The 19,863-nt window shown below is 58.8% G+C and overlaps 1 protein-coding gene across 1 annotated transcript in view; it reads right to left on the bottom strand.

Annotated features, from left to right (window-relative positions):
• Window positions 1-19,863, bottom strand: part of ADGRD1 (adhesion G protein-coupled receptor D1) — a gene marked incomplete at both ends in the record, with an annotated part of 84,075 nt that overhangs the window by 8,625 nt on the left and 55,587 nt on the right. Inside the window, 6 exons of the mRNA XM_080717749.1 lie at window positions 7,415-7,481; window positions 8,805-8,871; window positions 12,908-13,061; window positions 13,269-13,380; window positions 14,187-14,290; window positions 18,624-18,747. Of these exons, the coding sequence (XP_080573875.1) occupies window positions 7,415-7,481; window positions 8,805-8,871; window positions 12,908-13,061; window positions 13,269-13,380; window positions 14,187-14,290; window positions 18,624-18,747 (628 nt within the window). The remainder of the gene's footprint in view (window positions 1-7,414; window positions 7,482-8,804; window positions 8,872-12,907; window positions 13,062-13,268; window positions 13,381-14,186; window positions 14,291-18,623; window positions 18,748-19,863) is intronic.

Below are 19,863 nucleotides of genomic sequence, written 5' to 3'. Positions count from 1 at the left end.
GAAGCTGTGTGAGGTGACTGTCGGGGGCAGCTCATCAGCCAGCATCGCCCCCCAGAGCAGCCATAAACTGCTAATGGCCGATGTAAATTAAAAAAAAAAAAATGCAGCTGCATTTCAGAAAAAAAAAAATAGAGATGTACACGTGGGCAAACTGTAAAGCAGAGCCCACATGCATGATTACCAGGAAGAACAAGAACACGGTGACCTCCATGGGGAGGGAGGAATAGCGGCTGGCGTCCCTGGTGCTGGACCTGGCTGCTTCTCTACCAGGCTCAGGGTCACCTGGGAGGCTGTGGAAACCACTGGGATGTACGGCAGCATCACACCAGGAGAGGCTTTTCTTTTCTTTCTTTCTTTCTTTCTTTCTTTCTTTCTTTCTTTCTTTCTTTCTCTTTCTCTCTCTCTCTCTCTCTCTCTCTCTCTCTCTCTCTCACACACACACACACACACACACACACACACACAGAGGAGAGAGTTCACTCACACACACACACACTTATTTCTGTGTCTGTATTGTCTCTCTCTCCCATGGATCTGTGTCTGCCCTATAACTGTATGTATCTCTGTCTCCACGGTGCTGTCTTCGTCTGTGTATCTTTGTATCTATGTTTGTCTGAGACTGTATCTCCTGTCTCCATGTTTGCGGTTCTCCCTCTGTCTTCCCATCTTTGTATCTATACTTATGTTTGCAATGGTATCTACGGTATCTACGCATCCCCAGGGTTCTGTCGGTATCTGTCTCTGTCTTTAAGTCTGCAGCTCTGTCTGTGCAGCTGTGTCTTTGTATCTGTGCCTTTGTGTCTAGGTGTCTGTGTCTCTATTTGCACCTATTCATGTAGCATCCTGGCTCCTCCTCAGGGGAGAGGAGGTTTCTAGCCAGAGAGACTCCTTTCTTCCCTAGACCCGGGTGTGTACTCTGCTCCTGGGAGAGGCCAGCACAGCCAGGTGCCCTGCTGTCTGTCGCGTGGGTGTGCAGCGCCGTAGCTTCTATAGAATCTGGTGCTACCGGCCAAATGGCAAACTTATGTTAAAGCCCTCACCCCACGGCCTCAGAATGTAGCCGCATTTTTAGGTAGGCTCTTTAAGGAGGTGGTCATGTTAAAATGAGGTCACTAGCTCGGCCAGATGGTGCACGCTTGGAATCCCAGCATTCAGGAAGCTGAGACAGGAGGATCGCGGTTTGTAGCCAGCCTCAGCTACTTAGTGAGGCACTCCGTAACTCTGTGACACCCTGCTTCAAAATAAAGAGTAAAAAATAGGGCAGGGGTGTAGCTCAGAGGTTGAATGCCCCTGGGTTCCATCCCAGACCCGCAAAAATAAATAAATAAATAAATAAATAAATAAATAAATAAATAAATAAAATGAGGTCACCAGGGTGGCCCCTAATCAAATAGGATAGTTGGTCCCACACAGAGGTTACAACCCCTGGGGAGGATACATGTCTCCTTTGGCCATTGACAAGCCAGGAAGAGAAGACTCCAAAGAGACCAGCCCCACTGAGACCTTCATCTTGCTTTCCCAAATAGTAAAGGAATCATCCCTCAGTTTCAGCCCCTGGCCCCGTGAGATGCAGTAACAGCGAAGCAGACTCAGACACCAGGGAACTGCCGGCCCCGTGGGCATTAAGAACCCTGCAATAGCCAGGGAGTGAGCCTCCGTCCTCTTCACGGTCCAGGAGAACCTCTGTGAAGGGCGGTGGGCTGAGTGTGGCTGGAAGAGTAGCGATGGTAGGGCGGTGGTTTCTGGCGCTGGGTTCTGCCCTTATCTCCTCAGCAGGAAGCCCAGCAGGCCTGCTGGGACCCCTCACTGCCTCTAGAGCCCTGCCCCTTCAGGATGGACCCAGCTGGGACACCGGAAGCCACAGGGTCCCCACCACGCCTTTCCAAAACGATCTTAACATTAAATTGGCAGAAGAGGGGTGTTCTAGACGTACGTGATGTTGAAACACAGACTCCCCTAACCCGAGCCTTCTCCAGCGAGCCGCCTTCCCCAGCATCCTTCCACACTCGCACAGAGGGCCACGTGGGGCCTTCGACATTTTACACAAATGGGGTCAGGCTGTGCTTGACATCGGAAACTTGCTTTCTGCTTTTGGAAGGAAGGCAGAGGCCTCCGGGTAAATGAGGGTGTGACTCCGGAGGGCACGGGCCACTCAATCCTCCGGAGAGGCGGCGCGCGAGATGTCCCCAGTCATCAAGACCCTCCACTGCGCGCCCCGGACTGGAGAACTGCCTCCAGGGAGTAATAACTCCAGCTTGGCAGGCCTCAGACTCTGCCATGGCTGCTCAGCTCCGCAGCTGCAGTCTGCAAGCAGCTACAGACATTTCCCGACTGGCGAAATGTGGCTGCCCCCCGGTAGATGGGGGCCTGCTAACAGGCCATACTTCAGACCCGGCCCTCGACCCCGGGGTCCTTTAGGGCTGCCTGCACCTCCTTTCAGCTCTAGACTTGCCCACTTACTTCTCATGTCCCAGGAGGACACCCAGGCCCCCATGCCGGCTGCCTCTAGAATGACCTGGGAGCTTGTAAAGCAGGTCCAGAGCTGGGCGTGGGGCTCATTCCTGTCATCCCAGTACTCGGGAGGCCAAGGCAGGAAGATTGCAGATTTGAGGACAGCCTCGGAAAGTAGTGAGACTCTCATCAACCTAGCGAGACCCGTTTTTAAATAAGAAAACGGGCCGGGCGTGGTGGCGCACACTTGTAATCCCAATGCTTGGGAGGCTGAGACAGGAGAATCACACAGGTTTGAAGCCAGCCTCAGCTACTTCGTGAGGGTCTCAGCAACTTAGTCAGACTCTGTTTCCTAATAAAGATTTTTAAAAAATAGGTTTTGGAGTATAGCCCAGAGGTAGAAAAGCCCCTGGGTTCTACACCCAGTACCACCAAAAAAGAAAAAGAAAAAGAAAGAAAATCGGGCTGGTGGTATAGCTCAGAGGTAGAATGCCTCTGGGTTCAATCCCCAGTACCATAAATAAATAAATCAAGCAAGCAAGCAAGTTCGGTGAGCCCTAAACCTCTGGGGTGTGAAGGTCAGGCAGAAGTTTTAAATCTCCCCAGGCGATTCCATGACATGACAGGTTGGAGGGCCTTTGCCCATGAGGGTTGGAGAGGGACACGGGCCGCAGGTAGTGACGTGACCCTGGGAGGCCTGGGCATGAGTCCCTGGCACCCATCCCACATCGGGAGTAGTGGTAGAGAAGGATCCAGGCTGACCAGCCTCAGAACCCAGCTGCCACCGGCCAGAGTCAGATGCCTGACTCAATTCCCCAGGAAACGCCCGCACAGTGCGGCTCTGCCTGGCCCGCAGCCCTGGAGAGTCTGTCCATGGAGAAACAGAGACAAGCGCCTCGCCTGGACACAAGCGGCTCCCCTTCCTCCCTTAGTCCTCAAAGCTCCCTCAAGCCCTCCAGTAGCCGTCCTCCGCCAGAGAGTCTAAGAGGGCACACAGTCTGTTCTCAACATGCCTCTACCTTTGGTTGTCAGAGCAGTGGTCCTCCTGGACCCCAGGAGCCAGGAGGAAGAGGATGGAGACCTCCCTCCAACACTCAGGTCCCGGGGTGGGCTCGGGAGTGATGGTCCTCAGGCAGCCCCGGGACAGCAGCCTGAGAAGCTCATCAGCCCAGGACTAGGCGTCGCCTCCACAGTAAAAGCAACTGGGAGAAAAAGAGTGGCCAATGCTTTTTGTGAACACACAGGGTGGAAGCCCTGCCCACCAGGCTCCCCTCCTGGCACAGAGAGGACCACCCAGAGCAGATGCCATCACCCACACGCCTGCGCCCTCCCGGCCTGGCCAGGGCATGTTCACTGCTCATCCCGGGCAGAGGCTCAGCCCCTGGGAGCAGCTGTCCCTCGGAGTCACAGAGCCACCACAGGGACTGAGCTACAGATACAAGCCCTGGGCAGGGGCGGCCCCAGGTGGGATCCAGCCCAGCTGCTGGCCTCCAGGCTTCCAAGGTCCCCTTCTGCGTGGCCAGCAGGTCACAAAGGAATGACCCCACGGCCCTCGGAGCACGCTGCAGTGCAGGGGAGCCCGGCGGGTGCCGTGGGACGGCCGGGACCCCTGTGCAGGGTGATGCCCAGCCAGCAGCAGCGGTGATGTCCCCTCCTCCTGTCCCTCTGGAAGCCCTTCAGCCAAGAAGCTGCTGCGGCGCTCGTGTGGCGTGGGGGTGGCTGAGCAGAATTTCAATGAAGAAGGAACAGACCCAGCCTTTCAGCATCTCCCTCGGATTCCTTCCTAATGACCACTGGAGCCCACAGCCTCAGCCGGCGCCACAGGACGGGGCCAGTCAGACGGGCTCTCAGCTGGACAGCTGGAGAAGGGAGTGGGGCTGAGACCGAGGGGTGGACTCATGATGTTTATGACGTGTGGGCTTGGAGGGAGGCTGAGGAGGCGGCTTCGGATGCCACCAAGACCCTCCTCTCCAGGAAGTCACCAGATACCCTTCACGTGAGCAAATGTATGGATGAGCCGTCGGGATCGCGAGTTCACGACCGCTGCCCTGGCCGGGGCTGGGGTCCCCTTCGGGGAGTGGTGACAAAAGGGGATGTCAATGCCTGTGGGTCTCTGGGGAGAGCCCTGTTGGCATCTCTCAGCACCAGTACCCCGGGCCTAAGAAGGACTCAACACCCATCAGAGGGGTCAGGGCCTCCATGGACCGCTGCCGGGCCTCCGTCGGGAGTCCTGGCCCCATGGCACTTGGAGACATGCTGGAGGATTTGCACAGCACTATCAGGGAAACCTCAGAGGAGGCCCTGCCCGCACACCGTTCCCCTTCCCTGAGTTTCAGAGCCCAGCACGGATGCACAGGTGTGTCAGGGAAGCAGAGAGTAGCCGGCCTGGCCCTGCCCTGCCCTGCCCCGCCCCGCCCCTCCCCGCCCCGCCCCGCCCCATCCCGCCCTGCCTGGCCCTGACCTGCCCCGCCCCGCCCTGCCTGGCCCCGCCCCATCCCGCCCTGGCACAGGCTCGGCTCACAGTCCCTGAGTGGTGTGTGTGAGAGGAAGCTGGGAAGGGGAAGGTGGATTCAGGACATGCACTCTGCTAGGGGAGGGGAGGGCCCCCAACAGCCTCCGTACAGCCACAGGTAGTCTGAAGAGGACAGTCTGACGGCTACTCTTGGTACCTTGGGCCTCATTTGGGGAAGCCCAGATCCTCAGAGGCGGGGCGCAGAGCTGAGAGGGGACAGAACATGCTCTAGCCACCCTCCTCCTCACAGTGACCCCCCGCATGCCCAGCCCCCGGAGCCCAGGAGCTGACCTCCCGAGGGGTCAGGTGAGGCAGGCCTGACCCATCGGCTGGCCACATCCCATGGACCCACAGAAGCCAATCAGAAGCAACCCTGGGACCTGCCCTCGGGCTGCTGGACAGACCCTCCCGCTCCACCCGGCACTGCAGAGTTGCCTGGTCTCCCAATACCATCATGCAAACACCCAGGAAGGCCTGCTGGGGTTTGCATGATGGTACAGGCAGAGAGGCTGAGCCCGGACGGGGCAGGGCTCTGGATGGATGGCCTCTGGGTGGATGCTGAGCACCTCACCGGCGGCATCGGGCCAGGAGTAGCTACCATCCCCTGCACCCAGGTTGCCCTGCACCATCTGCTACGGCTTAAACGTTGGCCTCTTCCTCCCATCTCCTGTCCACATTTGATTTCCACTATAACCGTATTAAGAGCAGGCCATTTAGGAAGTGATTGGGTCATGGGAGCGCAGCCCTCGGGGATGGATTCATGCTGTCAAGAGAAGACTAGCCACTCCTCCTCTGTCCCTTTGACCCTGCTCTCTGCCCTGAGACACAGCGGGATGGCCCTCACCCTGCCCTTCCCAGCCTCCCGCGGGAAAGCGAGCTCCTGTTCTTTGTAAGTCCCCTGGTCTCCGGTATCTCAGATGGCTTGTAGCAGCACAGAGCAGACCAAGAGACCATCTCTGCCAGCAGCAGTTTTAGTGCAAGGGAGGGTCAGGGCATGCAAAGGCGTCTCTGAATCTTTGAAAGGAAGATGCTTATACAGTGGAGCCTTTGTTCTTGCCCGTGGGTGGGAGGCCACAAATGGGGACACACTGGGACCCCCTTTGGATGGCCGCAGGGAGTCAGCCGGAGCCTCTGTCCCTCTCCGTTGGGCATGCGAGGGCCCGTGTGGGCTTGGCACACTCCCATTCCCTACCACCACCCGGTGCAACTGGAGCCCAGACCCCAAGGGACCAAGGTCCAGGGAGCAGGTCAGGATTCCCAGAAGGCCCGCCCTCGCCGCCTGGGGGTCCAGCAATGCGGCCCTGGGCTGAGTCCTCAGTGGTATTAAAAGGGAAAGAAGTAAGGCTGCCCAGACAGTGCTACAAACTGCCCGGAGCGCCACTGCCATCCTTACGCTGCTGAGAGACACTTCAGCACGGTGCCGAGGGCCTTCTCAGGGAGCCGACTCCCCCTGCAGTCTACCTGCCACAGCGTGGGTTGAGCCCTACCCAACTCTAACCCCAGGCTTAGAGTGTACCCAAGCCTGGCCAATCAGAGCATCTCTCTCCTCCAGCCTTAATGAGGGCTGGCCAGTCAGAGCATCTTTCTCCTTTAGCTTCAGTGAGTCCTGACCAATTAGAACATTCCTCTCCTCTAGCCTCTATGAGGGCTAACCAATCAGAGATCCTTCTCCTTAGCCTCAGTGAGGGCTGGCCAATCAGAGTAGCCCTCTCCTCCTGCCTCACTTTGGACTAGCCAATCAATATTCCTCCCCTTCAGTCTCAGTGAGGCCTGGCCAGTTAGAATATTCCTCTCCTTCAGCCTCAGTAAAGGCTGGCCAATCGGAGTACTCCTAACCCCTCTGGCCTCAGTGAGGGATGGCCAGTCAGAGCATTCTTCATCTTAAGCCTCACTGAGGGCTGGTCAATCAGAGTAGTCCTCTGCTCCAGCCTCAGTAAAGGATGGCCAATCAGCACATCCCTATCCTTCAGCCTCAGTGGAGGCTGGCCAATCAGTACTCCTCTCCTCCAGCTCTGTGAGGGGCCCGCCGTGGTCAGAGATGGCTGCTGGCCCATCAGAAAGGATGCAACTCAACCCCAGGGCTCTATGGGAAAGGTTGGTTGAACTGCAGCAGTGACAGCCATGGTAGCTCTGTAACCAAAATTTCATGTGGGCCTGGCTGCTGCTAACATCTGTGCAGCCCGGGTACTGGCACTGTGAGCAGGGCGGCTGCCTGGGTACACAGCAGAACGCTGGGCCTGTCTCTGTGCCCGCGCTGCAGCCAGGAGCGCCGAGGGCCTGGGCTGGACTGCTTGAGAACCCTGCACGTTCTGGGGGACGGCAAGGAAACTGAGCTGGGGGTCGGCAATGCCGTGATGCCAGGCCCTTGGGATGCATCCTCAGGAGCCCGGGGCCACCCTCAGACCCGCTGCCCACCCCAGCCCAGCTCTGACCCCACAGACGGGAACTTACCACGATCACCAGCAGGGCAGGGGCCACGAAGGCCCAGATGGCACCACTCCCCAGGGACAGCCAGCAGCTGTGGGGAGAAGCAGAACATTAGTCACCGCCGCCGCCGCTGTCCAGCTGTGCCTGGCTGCCTCTCAGCTGGGCCCCCAGCCACCGTCCTAACCGCAGTCCTAATCCCCACAAACGCTTCTTAATCCACGGTGAGCTCCGGTGTCACCATCTTGGAAAGGTTTCTCCAGAACTGCAGATTGGTGTCAGTAACCTTTGAAGTGTCTGGCCCAAATCTAAAGTAGGGTTTTATTTCATTACCCAAATCAACACATACACCTCTGCCAGGACCTGCGTCCTTGCACATTTCCAACACTGGCCCTAGAGGTGGCCGTCACAAGGAGGCACCCCACAGACAGCCCTGTCTGAGGCTCATGTCTAGACGCCCAGGGCCAGAGGAGACACCTTTCCTGAGGCCTCTATGTGAGAGAAAATGCTAAGCAGGTCTCCAGGACCCTCAAAGGCGCATCCAAGCCAGGCTTTGGATTCCACAGGGACAAGTCTGTGCTTCCACTGTTTCACGCACAACCATAAGTCCCTGAGGTCCCCCCTTCCCTGTCCTGTCCAGAAACCCAGTGAACCCCTCAACCCGGCCTGCTGCCAGGCTTCAGGCATGGGGCCAGGAGAGAGGCTGATGTTGGAGCCGGGTCAAGGCTGAAATCAAGTGGCTGGCACCTGCGAGCCCTGGGCAACACAGAACAGTTGATGCCCTGGAGACGCGCTCGAGAGGGACGCTGCTTTCTCTAGCGCTGAGCTTCAGCAGCCAGGAGGGAGGGCGCGGGTGGAGAGGGGTAGCTCACGGTTCTGTGCGTCCTCAGCCGGAGGAGCCCGAGGCTGTGCAGCGCTTTCTCTTCTCGTGGACACCCTTCTCCTGTGCCCTCACGTGCCTCAGCCTGGTGACCAGGCGCAGCCCACCTCCCGGTGCACGTCAGGTTACAGTATTGGTACCTTTGAATACTCACTCAGCTATAACTATTGGGCACTTACTGTATACTATGCACTTGCTGGCCACCCCACAAAGACCCGCACGGTCACATAATGGTGGAGGGCCAGAACTGTGCTTCTGAGAATGCACAGGGATGAGGAAATCCTCATCAGAGTCTCCCAGCAGCCGCCACTCCTCCTGGCACTGCGGCAACCCTCTTACCAGTTGCGAGAGCACAGCCAGGGTTGTTTCTCACTCCCTCTGGTCCAGGGCTTTCTTACAGCTGGAACCCAGAAGCTGTGCGCCCTGCACCCAGGCGGATGTGAAGGCCGAGGCTGTGGGGCCGCCCCGCCCCCCGGGGCCCTTGCCCTGGAAGCCCCCGAGCTCAGGAACGGGTGCTGGAAGGGAGACCACACTTACTTGCTGCTCGTCCCGTAACTGTCCGTGGCGGAGGAGATAGAAACGATGCAGATGAGAAGAGGGGACCCTGAGGAGAGCCAGAGCAGGTTCCGTCAGCCCGGCGGGGCCCAGAACGGAGGATGGTTAGGTTTTACCCCCAGATGAAAGGGAACTCACAAAGGAGATTAAGTTGCCATAGAGGGAAATAAATGGAATGACATTTCCTCCCCTGCTGAGCCTGCGCTCAGAGGCCGCTCTCCGCCACACTGATGCACAGACTCGCGAACGCTTGCCCTCATGCTGGCTCCCGGCGTCCGCACACACTCCCTGGGGATATATTCTCTTTTACTTGCCCCCCTGCTCCTCCCAGGCCCTGTCACGGCACCTGGCCACCAGCCATCCTCAAGGATGGTTAATCTGAGACCTCCACCACCCCTGGCTCAGCTCCTGCACGGTCCTGGCGTTTCCAAAAACAGGTAATCGCCTGCGGGCTGGCCTACTGCCAGGGTGAACTTGCAGGAGAAGCCCGTCTCCGTGGGGCTCAGCCAGCAGCGTCTTGCAGCGAGGCCTCTGCTCCTCCAGGTCAGCCTCTAGCTCCTTTTTAATTAATGGTCAAGGTTGAGAGATTCCCGCTGCCTGCAGATCGTCTTTACTTGGGCCCAAGGCCAACAAGCCCAGTTGGGATGAAGGACGCAGTTCACAGGCTCCTGACGCAATTAATTATGGGGCAGGTGACAGGAAGATAGATGGGGCCGCGGAGTGACGGAGCTGCTGGCAGGAGAGTGCGAGCCCTGCGGGACCACACACGTTGGTATTAGGAGCCACGCAGTTCCAGCCCAAGTTGTCAGGCAGGAATATAACTCAGGGTGCCTGGACCTCCTTGTTCTTCAAAAGAACTTGGAAATTTCATGCAAAGCCTCTTGGCAAGTAACTCGTTTTTCTCCAGTGTTGTCCAGATCAAATACAACATTCCTTCAGGCTGGCTTGACTGGACACACACACACACACACACACACACACACACACACACACCCCTAGTAAAATGCTAGGTATTTGGCTCTCCTGTCTTCCAAATCCTCAGCCAGTCACCCGACTGGGGCTCCCTGGACACTCACCGGGCCTCAGGGGAAGTGGGAGCAGAGGCATCGTGTGACCATCCCGCAGGCGCAGAGGCGGGCACAGGACTCCGTGCGGACCGTGGGAAGCGCCTCGCGTGGCTGGCAGCAGCCGGGAGGAGGCTGCTCGTGCCCGGTGCCACTCTCCCCAGAGAAGCCCCAAGGGACACATAATTTACTTCCACTCCATCCTCAAATAAATTACACTTGCCAACTCACAGCACAAGATAAACATGCTTTATCTGCTCCTTGCATAACGAGGGCTAGGAAAATAAAATCGGTGTGAAGAAAACCAGAAGCCGGCGGCAGGTCCCCCTTGCCCAGACCACTTCGCTTAACAGTTGCAAAGATGCCGGGTGCCGATCACAGCTGGACCTTGGCGGCATCAGGCGCCTGTGCTCCCCAGGACTCTCTGGGGTGCGCAGGGGCGAGTGCGGCCAACCAGCCTGTCTATGGGAAGAGGACTTCCAGACCACAGGCGTGGGATGCTCTGCAGACCCACATCTAGTGAGATGTCAGAACCAACCAAGACTACATGTTCAGAGCCGGGCGTGGTGGTGCACGCCTGTCATCCCAGCATTCGGGAGGCTGAGACAGGAGGACCGCGGTTCGCGGACAGCCTCAGCTACTTAGTGAGGCCCTCTGCAACTCAGTGAGACCCTGTTTCAAAATACAGAATAAAAATAGGGCTGGGCTTGGAGTGTAGGTTGGAGGCAGAGTGCCCCTGGGTTCCATCCCCAGTACCACAAAACAAAAACAAAAAAACATGTTCAGACTCTGTAAATCTTTCTAAGAGAATGCAGCAAATTAACTCTATCAGGGGAAAAAATCTAATTCAGGAAGACAGAGGGACAGCCTGCAGTTCTTGAGACAGTATGGGCCTCCCCGCTCAGCCCCGGGAGGGCGGCCTTCACAGGGCTGTGGACACCACAGGCTCCTTCCTGGCCGCCAGCCCAGGGCTGGCCCTCACCTCTCACTCCCAGTCCTTTCCAGAGAGAGGTGGCTGCAGGCCGAGCCCCTGCCTCATCCAGCCGCGGCTCAGAGCTGGGGTCCAACAGGCACAGCAGGCTGCCGATGCTGCCCTCCATGGGCAGAAGCTACGAACCCTGCCCAGCGCCCGCACAATGAACGCAGGTCGTCCCCAAAGAAGTGGCACTGTCCTGTCCCCCGGCCTGGGAGAAGCACGGTGGGGACTTTTTACAAGGGGGAAACGCAGGCTGTCAGGGTTTAGAATTCCAACGGGTCCCCATGGGGTCTCGATTTAGTTGGAAAAGTATGAGGCGTTCAAGCCCAAGGGTCTGGAGAAAGAATGGGGCCTTTGCGAGAAGGGCACAACCATGCTGAGTCGCACAGAGAGAAGAGGCCCTCTGGGTCCTGGCCACAGCTCCAGGACCGACTCCAAAGCTGCCCTGCCAAGGGCCCGGGTTAACCAGCTCTAACCGTGGAGTGAGGTGGCCCTAGGCCACTGCTGGAAACTGCAGAGCAACCAGCCAGCAGCCAGCAGAGCCTTGCAGAGGACAAGATGTCGGTGCAGAGGGCGCTGAGGGGAGGTGACAGGTGAGCCCTGCTGTCCCAGGGCCCGCGCTCCTGCCCACGGCCGCACCCCAACATGAAACTGCACCCCAGAGGGGGAGTCAGGGAGGACTTCAGGATCAGCTGTCACTACGGCGTAAGAAAAAACTTCAGACCCCTCAAAGGACTGCAGTCACACAAATCACCCCGTGACGGAGTAAAATTAGAATCCAGTTGAAGAAAAATTTTAAAACGTAAGAAATTCGCAGATGTGTGAAAATCAGACAGCACATGCATAAATAATAAATGGGCCAAAGAAGAAATTTTTTAAAAATTAGAACATATGGGCTATGTACACAATGGAACTTTACTCAGCCATAAAGAAGAACAAAATTATGTCATTTGCAGGGAAATGGATGGAACTGGAGAACATTATGTGGAGTGAGATCAGCCGGTCACAGAAAGTGAAAAGTCGATGTTCTCCCTCATGTGCGGAAGCTGGGGAGAAACTGGACGGAGGAGGGGCTCCTACCGAGGAGGGGAAACCACAGAGGAGTGAAGGCGACCTGGCCAGGGAGACGCCTCAGCGGCTCGGCGCGCGGAGCACAGGGGGAAGGAGGCAGGGCAGGAGCGGGGAGGGCTCGGCGCGGGCTGTGTGCACGGATGCCTCGTCACCTCGACTTCAAGAGGTATGGTTACAACGCAGCAATAAAAAGAGAAAAAAGGGCCGGGCGCGGTGGCGCACGCTTGTCATCCCCGCGCTTGGGAGGCGGAGACAGGAGGATCGCGCAGGTTCGAAGCCAGACGCGCTGGCTTAAGAGACCCTGTTTCCAAATAAAATTATAAAAATAGGTCTGGGAGTGTAGCCCGGAGGTAGAAGGGCTTCCAGGAACCCCAGTGCCACCAAAAAATAAAAACAAAAAATGGAACAATAGAACATGCTTAGATGAGTGAAAATGAAGACAAACCAAATGTCTGAACGCAGCCAGAGCTGCACGCGGAGGAGAGCGCATGCCTGCCTGTGGCTGCGGTCAAAAGGAGTTTTGCGTGTGTGCGGTACTGGAGATCGAACCCCGGGGCATTCTACCTCCGAGATACCCCCCAGCTCTATTTTTTATTCTTTATTTTGAAACAGGGTCTCACTGAGTTGCGGAGGGCCTCACTAAGTAGCTGAGGCTGTCCGCAAACGGCGAGCCTCCTGTCTCAGCCTCCCGAATGCCGGGATGACGAGCGTGCGCCACCGCGCCCGGCTTAAGAAGGATTTTGATAGCTTGAACTCTCCACCTAACACGCAGAGAAGAGCAAGCAGAAGACAGAGCGAGCAGACGAGACAGATCGTAGAAAAGCAAGAGAGAAAATCAGTAAAACCGAAGCCCTGTCCTGGGGACAGATCACCGGGCTGGCAAACCGAGCCAGGAGCGTCGCAAGACTTCCAGACGAGGCGGGATTCGTGCCGGGACTGGCCGGGGGAGTTCTCCTCCCCGCCAGCCCACCTACCCCAGCCGATGCCGTAGTAGCAGAGGTGCTTGCCGTCCTCGGAGCCGAAGACCCTGACAACCATGCTGTAGAGGTGCAGCCCCTCTACCAGCATCCAGGCGAAGGCGCTGAGGAAGAAATAGTGCAGCAGCGTGGCCAGCACCTGGCACGGGACCTGGGGGCCAGGCGGAGATGCTGTGAGGCCGGTGGGCAGTGCCTCCCGGCCTCCGCCCCGGGCCTCCACTGGCCCCGTGGCCTCGCCCTCCTCCCGGGGAGTCAGCTCCGTTTCTCTCTCTGAGCGCTTTGCCTGCGGCGACTCAGGGCTGGCCAGCCACGGCGCCGGCCTCCTCCCGCACCAAGCACCGCGCCCGGGCCCACTCACCGTGCCCGGCTTCAGGTGGAAGCTGATGAGCAGCAGTACCTGCGCCACCAGGACGGCGCAGGACAGGTTGGCGTGGATGTGGTAGCGCTGGTTCCTGATGGTGTTCACGGAGCTGCGGGCAGAGGTGGGCAGGCGGCCCGGCCCAGTGCCGGCTGAGCCCCGGCTACGCGGTCCCCGGCCAGACTCCCGGTCACCGCTGGGGGCCCGTTGCTCGTTCCCAGGGGAGGCTGCGGGGTCTTTACGAAGCCAACCCAGGGCCGTCCCTCCCTGCTTAAGCCCGCAATGGCTCCCTGCGCTGTTGGACAGGACCCCGGCTCCTTCCGCAGGCCGAATGGCCCGCCACTTGGTCCCGGTTCCCTGCTCTCCTTGCTCAGCAAGCCCTTCTCTGCTCCCCGCCCCCGCTGGCCTGTCCCAGCCCCAGGGCCTTCGCACCTGCCGCTCCTCTGAGGTCAGTCCAGCAGGGCTCTGCTGGGAGGCACAGACGCCCGCCCTCAGACAGAGCATCCTGCCCTGAGCAGCTGGGCTCTTGATCGCCCTGTGCGTGTGGCTGTTCAAGCCTTGGCTCCTCTGCTCCTGGCCGGGCCAGTCCCACTCAAACGTGTGTGCCTCGGCCTTGGCGCAGCTAGGCGCGCAGAGCCCACCTCACGCCCAGTGTGGCCGGGTTGCCGGGGAGCGAGGCCGCCAGAGGGAAGCCAGTGCCTGGCTCGGATTCCGCCAGATTTCCTTATGTGCCTGGGCTGGGGCCCCCCAGGTCCTCCCCGCTGGCTGAGGCCTGTGCCCCCTCCAGCCCCCTCCTTTCCTGGTCACCCAGCAGCCGGCGGGAGAAAGGCCCCAGGAGGGGCCATCCCGCCCGAGGGTGAGCGGATCCACCATGGGGTCCAGCCGAAGCTCCCGGGCCGGGGCGGGGGCGCCACTCACGAGAGCACGGCAAAGGTGAGCAGCGTGGCGGCCAGGCAGAGCACGGACAGCGAGCAGCCCACGTAAGTGACGGAGGAGAGCGCCACCTGGTGTCCGCGCGAGAGCTGTGGGAGGAGAGGGCGGCGGATCGCAAGCTCTGCTGGGAACCTGGTGCTGATTCCCAAGTCCTGCTCCCACCTGGGGCACAGAACACGCCTGGCTTCCTGTACTGTGTGTGTGTGTGGTACTGGGGGTGGAACCCAGGGGCTTTCTCCCTCCGGGCTATACTCCCAGACCTATTTTATACTTTATTTGGAAACAGGGTCTCACTAAGTTGCTGAAAGCCTCACTCAGTAGCTGAGGCTGGCTTGGAACCCACGTGATCCTCCTGTCTCGGCCTCCCAAGCGCTGGGATTACAAGCGTGCGCCACCACGCCCGGCTTCCTATACTTTGGATACGCCGAGTTGCTTGACTAGCCACTCAGATCCCTCCAACCATGGCTTCCACTCACCCACCCACACCGCCCCTGCCCGTCCACCAGGGCCTCCTGTCCAGGGTGCAGCGCACACCACTTGCAGAGGTGAAGAGCCCAGGCCCGGCAGCCAGACGGGTTCAAGGCCCAGCCTAGCCATGTTCTAGCAGAACAGGACCACGGGCCTCGCCAGGCTGTAAAAGGAGAGAAACCACCAGGGGCTCAGCGGATTTACCTGCATGAGGCAGGGCAGACACAGGCCGTGCCAGGCAGTTCCCCGGGAGCCCCGTGGTGGGTGAGCGGCTACTCTGGTCCCCAGTTTAGGAGTGTGGATGGCTCCCCAAGATGGCTGTGATGCGCCTCTTCCCCATCCCCCAACGCACTGCAGACCCTCAGGATCTCTGCTCTAAATGGACATGGTCACCTGCACCCCTCTCCTGTGCCTCTGACAACTGTTATTTTATTGTATTCTATTTGTTTATTTTTGGGGTGCTGGGGGTTGAACCCAGGGGCATTCTACCTCTGAGCTACACCCCCAGCCCTACTCTACCCCATGGGGCAGGGGCCGAGTCACACAGGGGGTGCTCTCTGGAGTCGTCCGGTGGATGCTGAGGCCCCTGTGGACAGGACCTGAGTCTCAGGGCCAGCCTCGCCCTCTGCCAGCCCTGGAAGCCGGAGCCCCGCCAGGCTCAAGGTCCACACCTGGCTGCCACCCCAAGAGTCCAGGGTGGACCGGAAGGCGTGGCCTGCCCGGCATGCCCTTCCTGTCCCGACCGCGAGCACATTTAGAAAAGCCAAGAAAAGCCTGCAGTTTGTTTCAGGACACGCTCCCTCTGAGTCAGAGACCATGAACTGAGGGACTCTGGGAGGCTCTGTGTGCAAACTCAGGGCCCGGCGGCGCGCGGGGCTCCTCTGCCACCAAGGGCTGCTTGTTTCTCTCTATTTAGCGAAAGCCCCTCTGGAAGGGGACACCATTCCCCCTCCCTAGGTAAGGATGAACATGCAGCCAGGTGTGGGGGCGCACGCCTGGCATCCCAGGACTTGGGAGGCTGAGACAGGAGGCTCGCAGGTTCAAGGCCAGCTCAGCAACTTAGACTCTCGGCAAGCGAGTGGAGATCCTGAGTCGAAATTTAAAAATAAAATCGAGCTGGGGGTGTGGTTCAGAGGAAGAATACCCCTGGGTTCAATCCCCAGACCCACAAAAAAATAAAAAAATAATGACCATAAATTATTAAAAGATGCAGGGGGGTAGTGTGGATCGAGCCCAGAGCACTCCACCTCCAAGCTATACCCCTGGCCCTTTTTAGTTTGAAACAGGGTCTCGCTAAGAGACTGAGGCTGGCCTCGAACCTGCCAGCCTCCTGTCTCAGCCTTCCAAGTGCTGGGCTGACAGGCGTGTACCGCCACGCCGGGCTCGTTTTTAAGCATTTAGACCCCTGTGGGCTAAATGAGACCTGCCAGCTGGCCAAAGCCGGTCTTCAGGCTGCAGTGTGTGGCCGTCCTGTTGAAGGGTGCTTCCTGAGGGTGCTCCTGGGACCCGCTTTCCCAAGAGGCCGTGCTGGCACCGGACTCTCGCACCCACATCCAGGTGCCCAGAGACTCCCGGGAACCTGCAGGAGCCGGGGTGAGGCCCAGGAGGCATTGTCCCCGTCCTGGCTCCCCTGCGCCCCCTGCTGGCTGCCCACCCGCCTGCCTGTGCTCGGCACACCAGCTGCGTCGTGGGCGGCCATGGCTGTGCTGCTAGGCCGGCCTGCGTCAGGCATCTCCTGGGGGAGCTGAGTCACTCCTACCTCCACCAAACGCACGGGGGCAGGTGCCATGCGCCAGGCTCCCAGGCAGGAGCGGTGGGCGAGGCGAGCTCAGGAAGCACCCCACCCGAGGAGCCGACCCCACCTTGGGACCCCTCCCAGCCATGGATCTGCTTGTTCAGTGCCTTCCTGGATCCGCAGAGATGCGTTCAGGGGCAGGACCCCCGCCTTTCCCGCAGCCCCCGCATCTTCTAATCCTAGGACGAGATGCGGATTTGCATCTCTGACACGTATGAGAGGGGGTGACACCCAGAGAGAGTGTGCCTCTGGGTTTAATTCCCAGAAACCTTCAGCCCTCAGAGCTCCTGAGATAGCTTCCTGGGGTGGGGGTCTCCGGGGGTGTCATCCTGGGGTCTTTTAGGGAATGTCATTCTGGGGCCTCCTAGGATGTGGGTCTCTTAAGCCTCATCCTGGGGTCTCCTGGGGCATTATCCTGGGGTCTCCTGAGCCTCATCCTGGGGTCTCCTGGGGCATTATCCTGGGGTCTCCTGAGCCTCATCCTGGGGTCTCCTGGGATGTGTCATTCTCTCTTTTTGTGGTGCTGGGAATTGAACCCAGAGGCATGCTATCTCTGAGCTTCACCCCCAACCCAGATTTATTTCTTATTGGGAAGAACAGGGTCTCAGTAGGTTGCTGAGAGCCTCTCTAAATTGCTGAGGCTGTCCTAGAACCTGTGATCCTGTCTCAGCCTCCCAAGTACTAGGATTACAAGCGTGAGCCACCATGCCCGGCTTGGGTGTGTTTTTCTGGGGTCTCCTGACGCATCATGCTGGGGTCTCCCCCTGCACAATGGCCCTGGACCGCCCGCCCTAGCAGCTCACCTGCCTAAGGCACCCCTCAAGTGAACCGCCCTGTCTGCCAGGACTGCACAGAGGGGCTTGCTTACTCAAAGAAAAAGAAAACTCTGAAATCAGCCGGAGGAGAAAATCCAGAAGAGGAGCTCAGAGAGGAAAGGGGAGACCCGAGCTCGCAGGCACAGAGCCTGAACCGGGAGCCCCAAGCCCAGCAGCGCGAGCGCAGGGCGCAGAGGAGACGTCATGGAGGAGACACAGCCATCCGCGCCCCTTCATGGATCCGCAAACGTGCCGCGGACCTGGTCTCTACTTGGGGAAATCTGCCTTGAATTCTTTAATGCTCACGAGCACGTTTGCGTTAGCAGGGATCATTTTGAACCACTTGCGAATCGACCTTCCCTGGGAATGAACAGATGTGTGCCGCTCCCACGAAGACACCCACAGGCTGCTAAATCTAGTGCCACCGAAACTGAGAGGTGACGCGCTTGTCACCATTACTGCTTCGAGGATCCCTGTTTCCCGACTTCGTAGACAGAGCCGCTTTTGCTCTTCCCCCCCGGTCAAACGCACGGCGCTGTGTGCTGGGCGCGCCCCTCGCCCACCCTCATGTCCTACCGTCACCCACGATGGCCAGGAAGACAGCTCGCTTAGGCGGTACTTGCCTTCCAAGTGCTGGGCTGACAGGCGTGTACCGCCACGCTGGGCTCGTTTTTAAGCATTTAGACCCCTGTGGGCTGAATGAGACCTGCCGGCCGGCCAAAGCCGGTCTTCAGGCTGCAGTGTGTGGCCGTCCTGTTGAAGGGTGCTTCCTGAGGGTGCTCCTGGGACCCGCTTTCCCAAGAGGCCGTGCTGGCACCGGACTCTCGCACCCACATCCAGGGCGCCTGACAAACCCCTGTGCCCGGTAAGTGACCGGGGTGGCCAGTGGCCCCGAGGTCCCCTTGCAGAGCTGCCCAGCCAGGAAGATGACCCCTGAAGACGAGGGCCGCCGCCAGAGCACCTGTGCCCCTGCCCCTGTTTGTGGCTCTTTGTGAGCTGAGGTTGCTTCCTCTGTCCCTGGAACACCTCTCCAAAGGCAGCGCTCTGGGGACCCCCGGAATTCACTTCCAGGGAAGCCACCTGTCTGTCCACGTCCCCTGCCCAAGGCAGGCTTTCCACGCGCTGATGAGCATCGGCTAGGGTCAGACTGTCCCCAGCATGCCCTTCAGATGTCCAGCCACTGCTAAGGACGGGAGCAGCTCTTCCCAGAGCGGGCGCCCCCCCCCCTAGGGTCTGTTTAGAGAGTGACGGGAGCCCGCAGGACCTGGGGGCACCGTAACCAGGATGCGGGGCCGCCCACACCCGCCTCTCTGCAGACCTGGGGCTCCCGAGCCGGGCGCTTACCTCCAGTGGGACCACCTGCATGAGGATGGCGAAGTTGGTGAGGTGCGTGCAGCGGCAGATGGAGTAGGTAAGGTTTCCCTCCGTGAGCACGCAGCCCTGGCTGGACCACACGCCTTCCCCGGAGCTGAGGACACAGCGGACAAGATCAGGGGAGGCCCAGAGGGCAGCAGCCCGTGCGCCCAGGGCCGCCAGCCGCCGCCTGCCCACCAGGGAGGCGGAGCGGGAGAGCCCCGCGTGGCGGGTGGGCTCTCGGGGCAGGCTGGCAGGAACCGGGCGGCAGCTGGTGCCTGTGAGACCTTGTTATTATATAGATCTGAAGAAGTGGTGCACACCTGTTAGAAAGAGCATCCCTGAGCAGCAGGCATCGCTACAGGTAAGACACAGAAGCGCGATGCATAAGGATTGATACAGGAGGCAGGAGACAGACGGCGTCGCGCATTCCTTTGGTCATCCATATAAGTTATGTGTAAGTTCTAAAACTCAAAAACTCCCTGCCATGGCTGCCTCCAGAGAGAGGGCAGGAGGTCAGGAGGAGACGGAAAGTCCAAGTGAGATGGACTGAACCCAGGGTGTCCTACCTTTGAGCTACACACCCCCAGCCCTATTTTATTTTATTATTTTTTTATGGTGGTGGTACCCAGAGGCTTTCTACCTCCGGGCTATACTCCCAGCCCTTTTTTATATTTTATTTGGAAACAGGGTCTCACTAAGTTGCTGAGAGCATCACTAAGTAGCTGAGGCTGGCTTCGAACCCGCGCGATCCTGTCTCAGCCTCCCAAGCGCGGGGATGACAAGCGTGCACCACCACGCCTGGCTCAGCCCTATTTTATTTTGAAACGGGGTTTCACTAAGTTGCAGAGGACCTCAGTAAGTTGCTGAGGCTGGCCTCAAACCTGCGATCTTCCTATGTCAGCCTCCCAAGTCCTGAGATTATAGGCGCGCACCGCCATGCCTGGTTAGGTGTTTGCTTTTTTTATATTTTAGGGCTTTTTGTGGTGTTTTTTGGTACTGGGGATGAAACTCGGGGGCATTTTACCTCCAAGCTACCCCCCCAGCCCTATTTTTTTATTTTTTATTTTGAAACAGGGTCTCACTGAGTTGCGGAGGGCCTCACTAAGTAGCCGAGGCTGTCCGAGAACCCCGATTCTCCTGTCTCAGCCTCCCGAATGCTGGGATGACAAGCGTGCGCCACCACGCCCGGCTTTAGATTTTAATGTTTAACTGATATTTTACTTGTATA

This window comes from Muscardinus avellanarius, assembly GCF_963383645.1.
Source record: "Muscardinus avellanarius genome assembly, chromosome: 21".
NCBI lineage: Eukaryota > Metazoa > Chordata > Mammalia > Rodentia > Gliridae > Muscardinus > Muscardinus avellanarius.
This window is presented reverse-complemented; position numbering and strand designations above follow the sequence as displayed.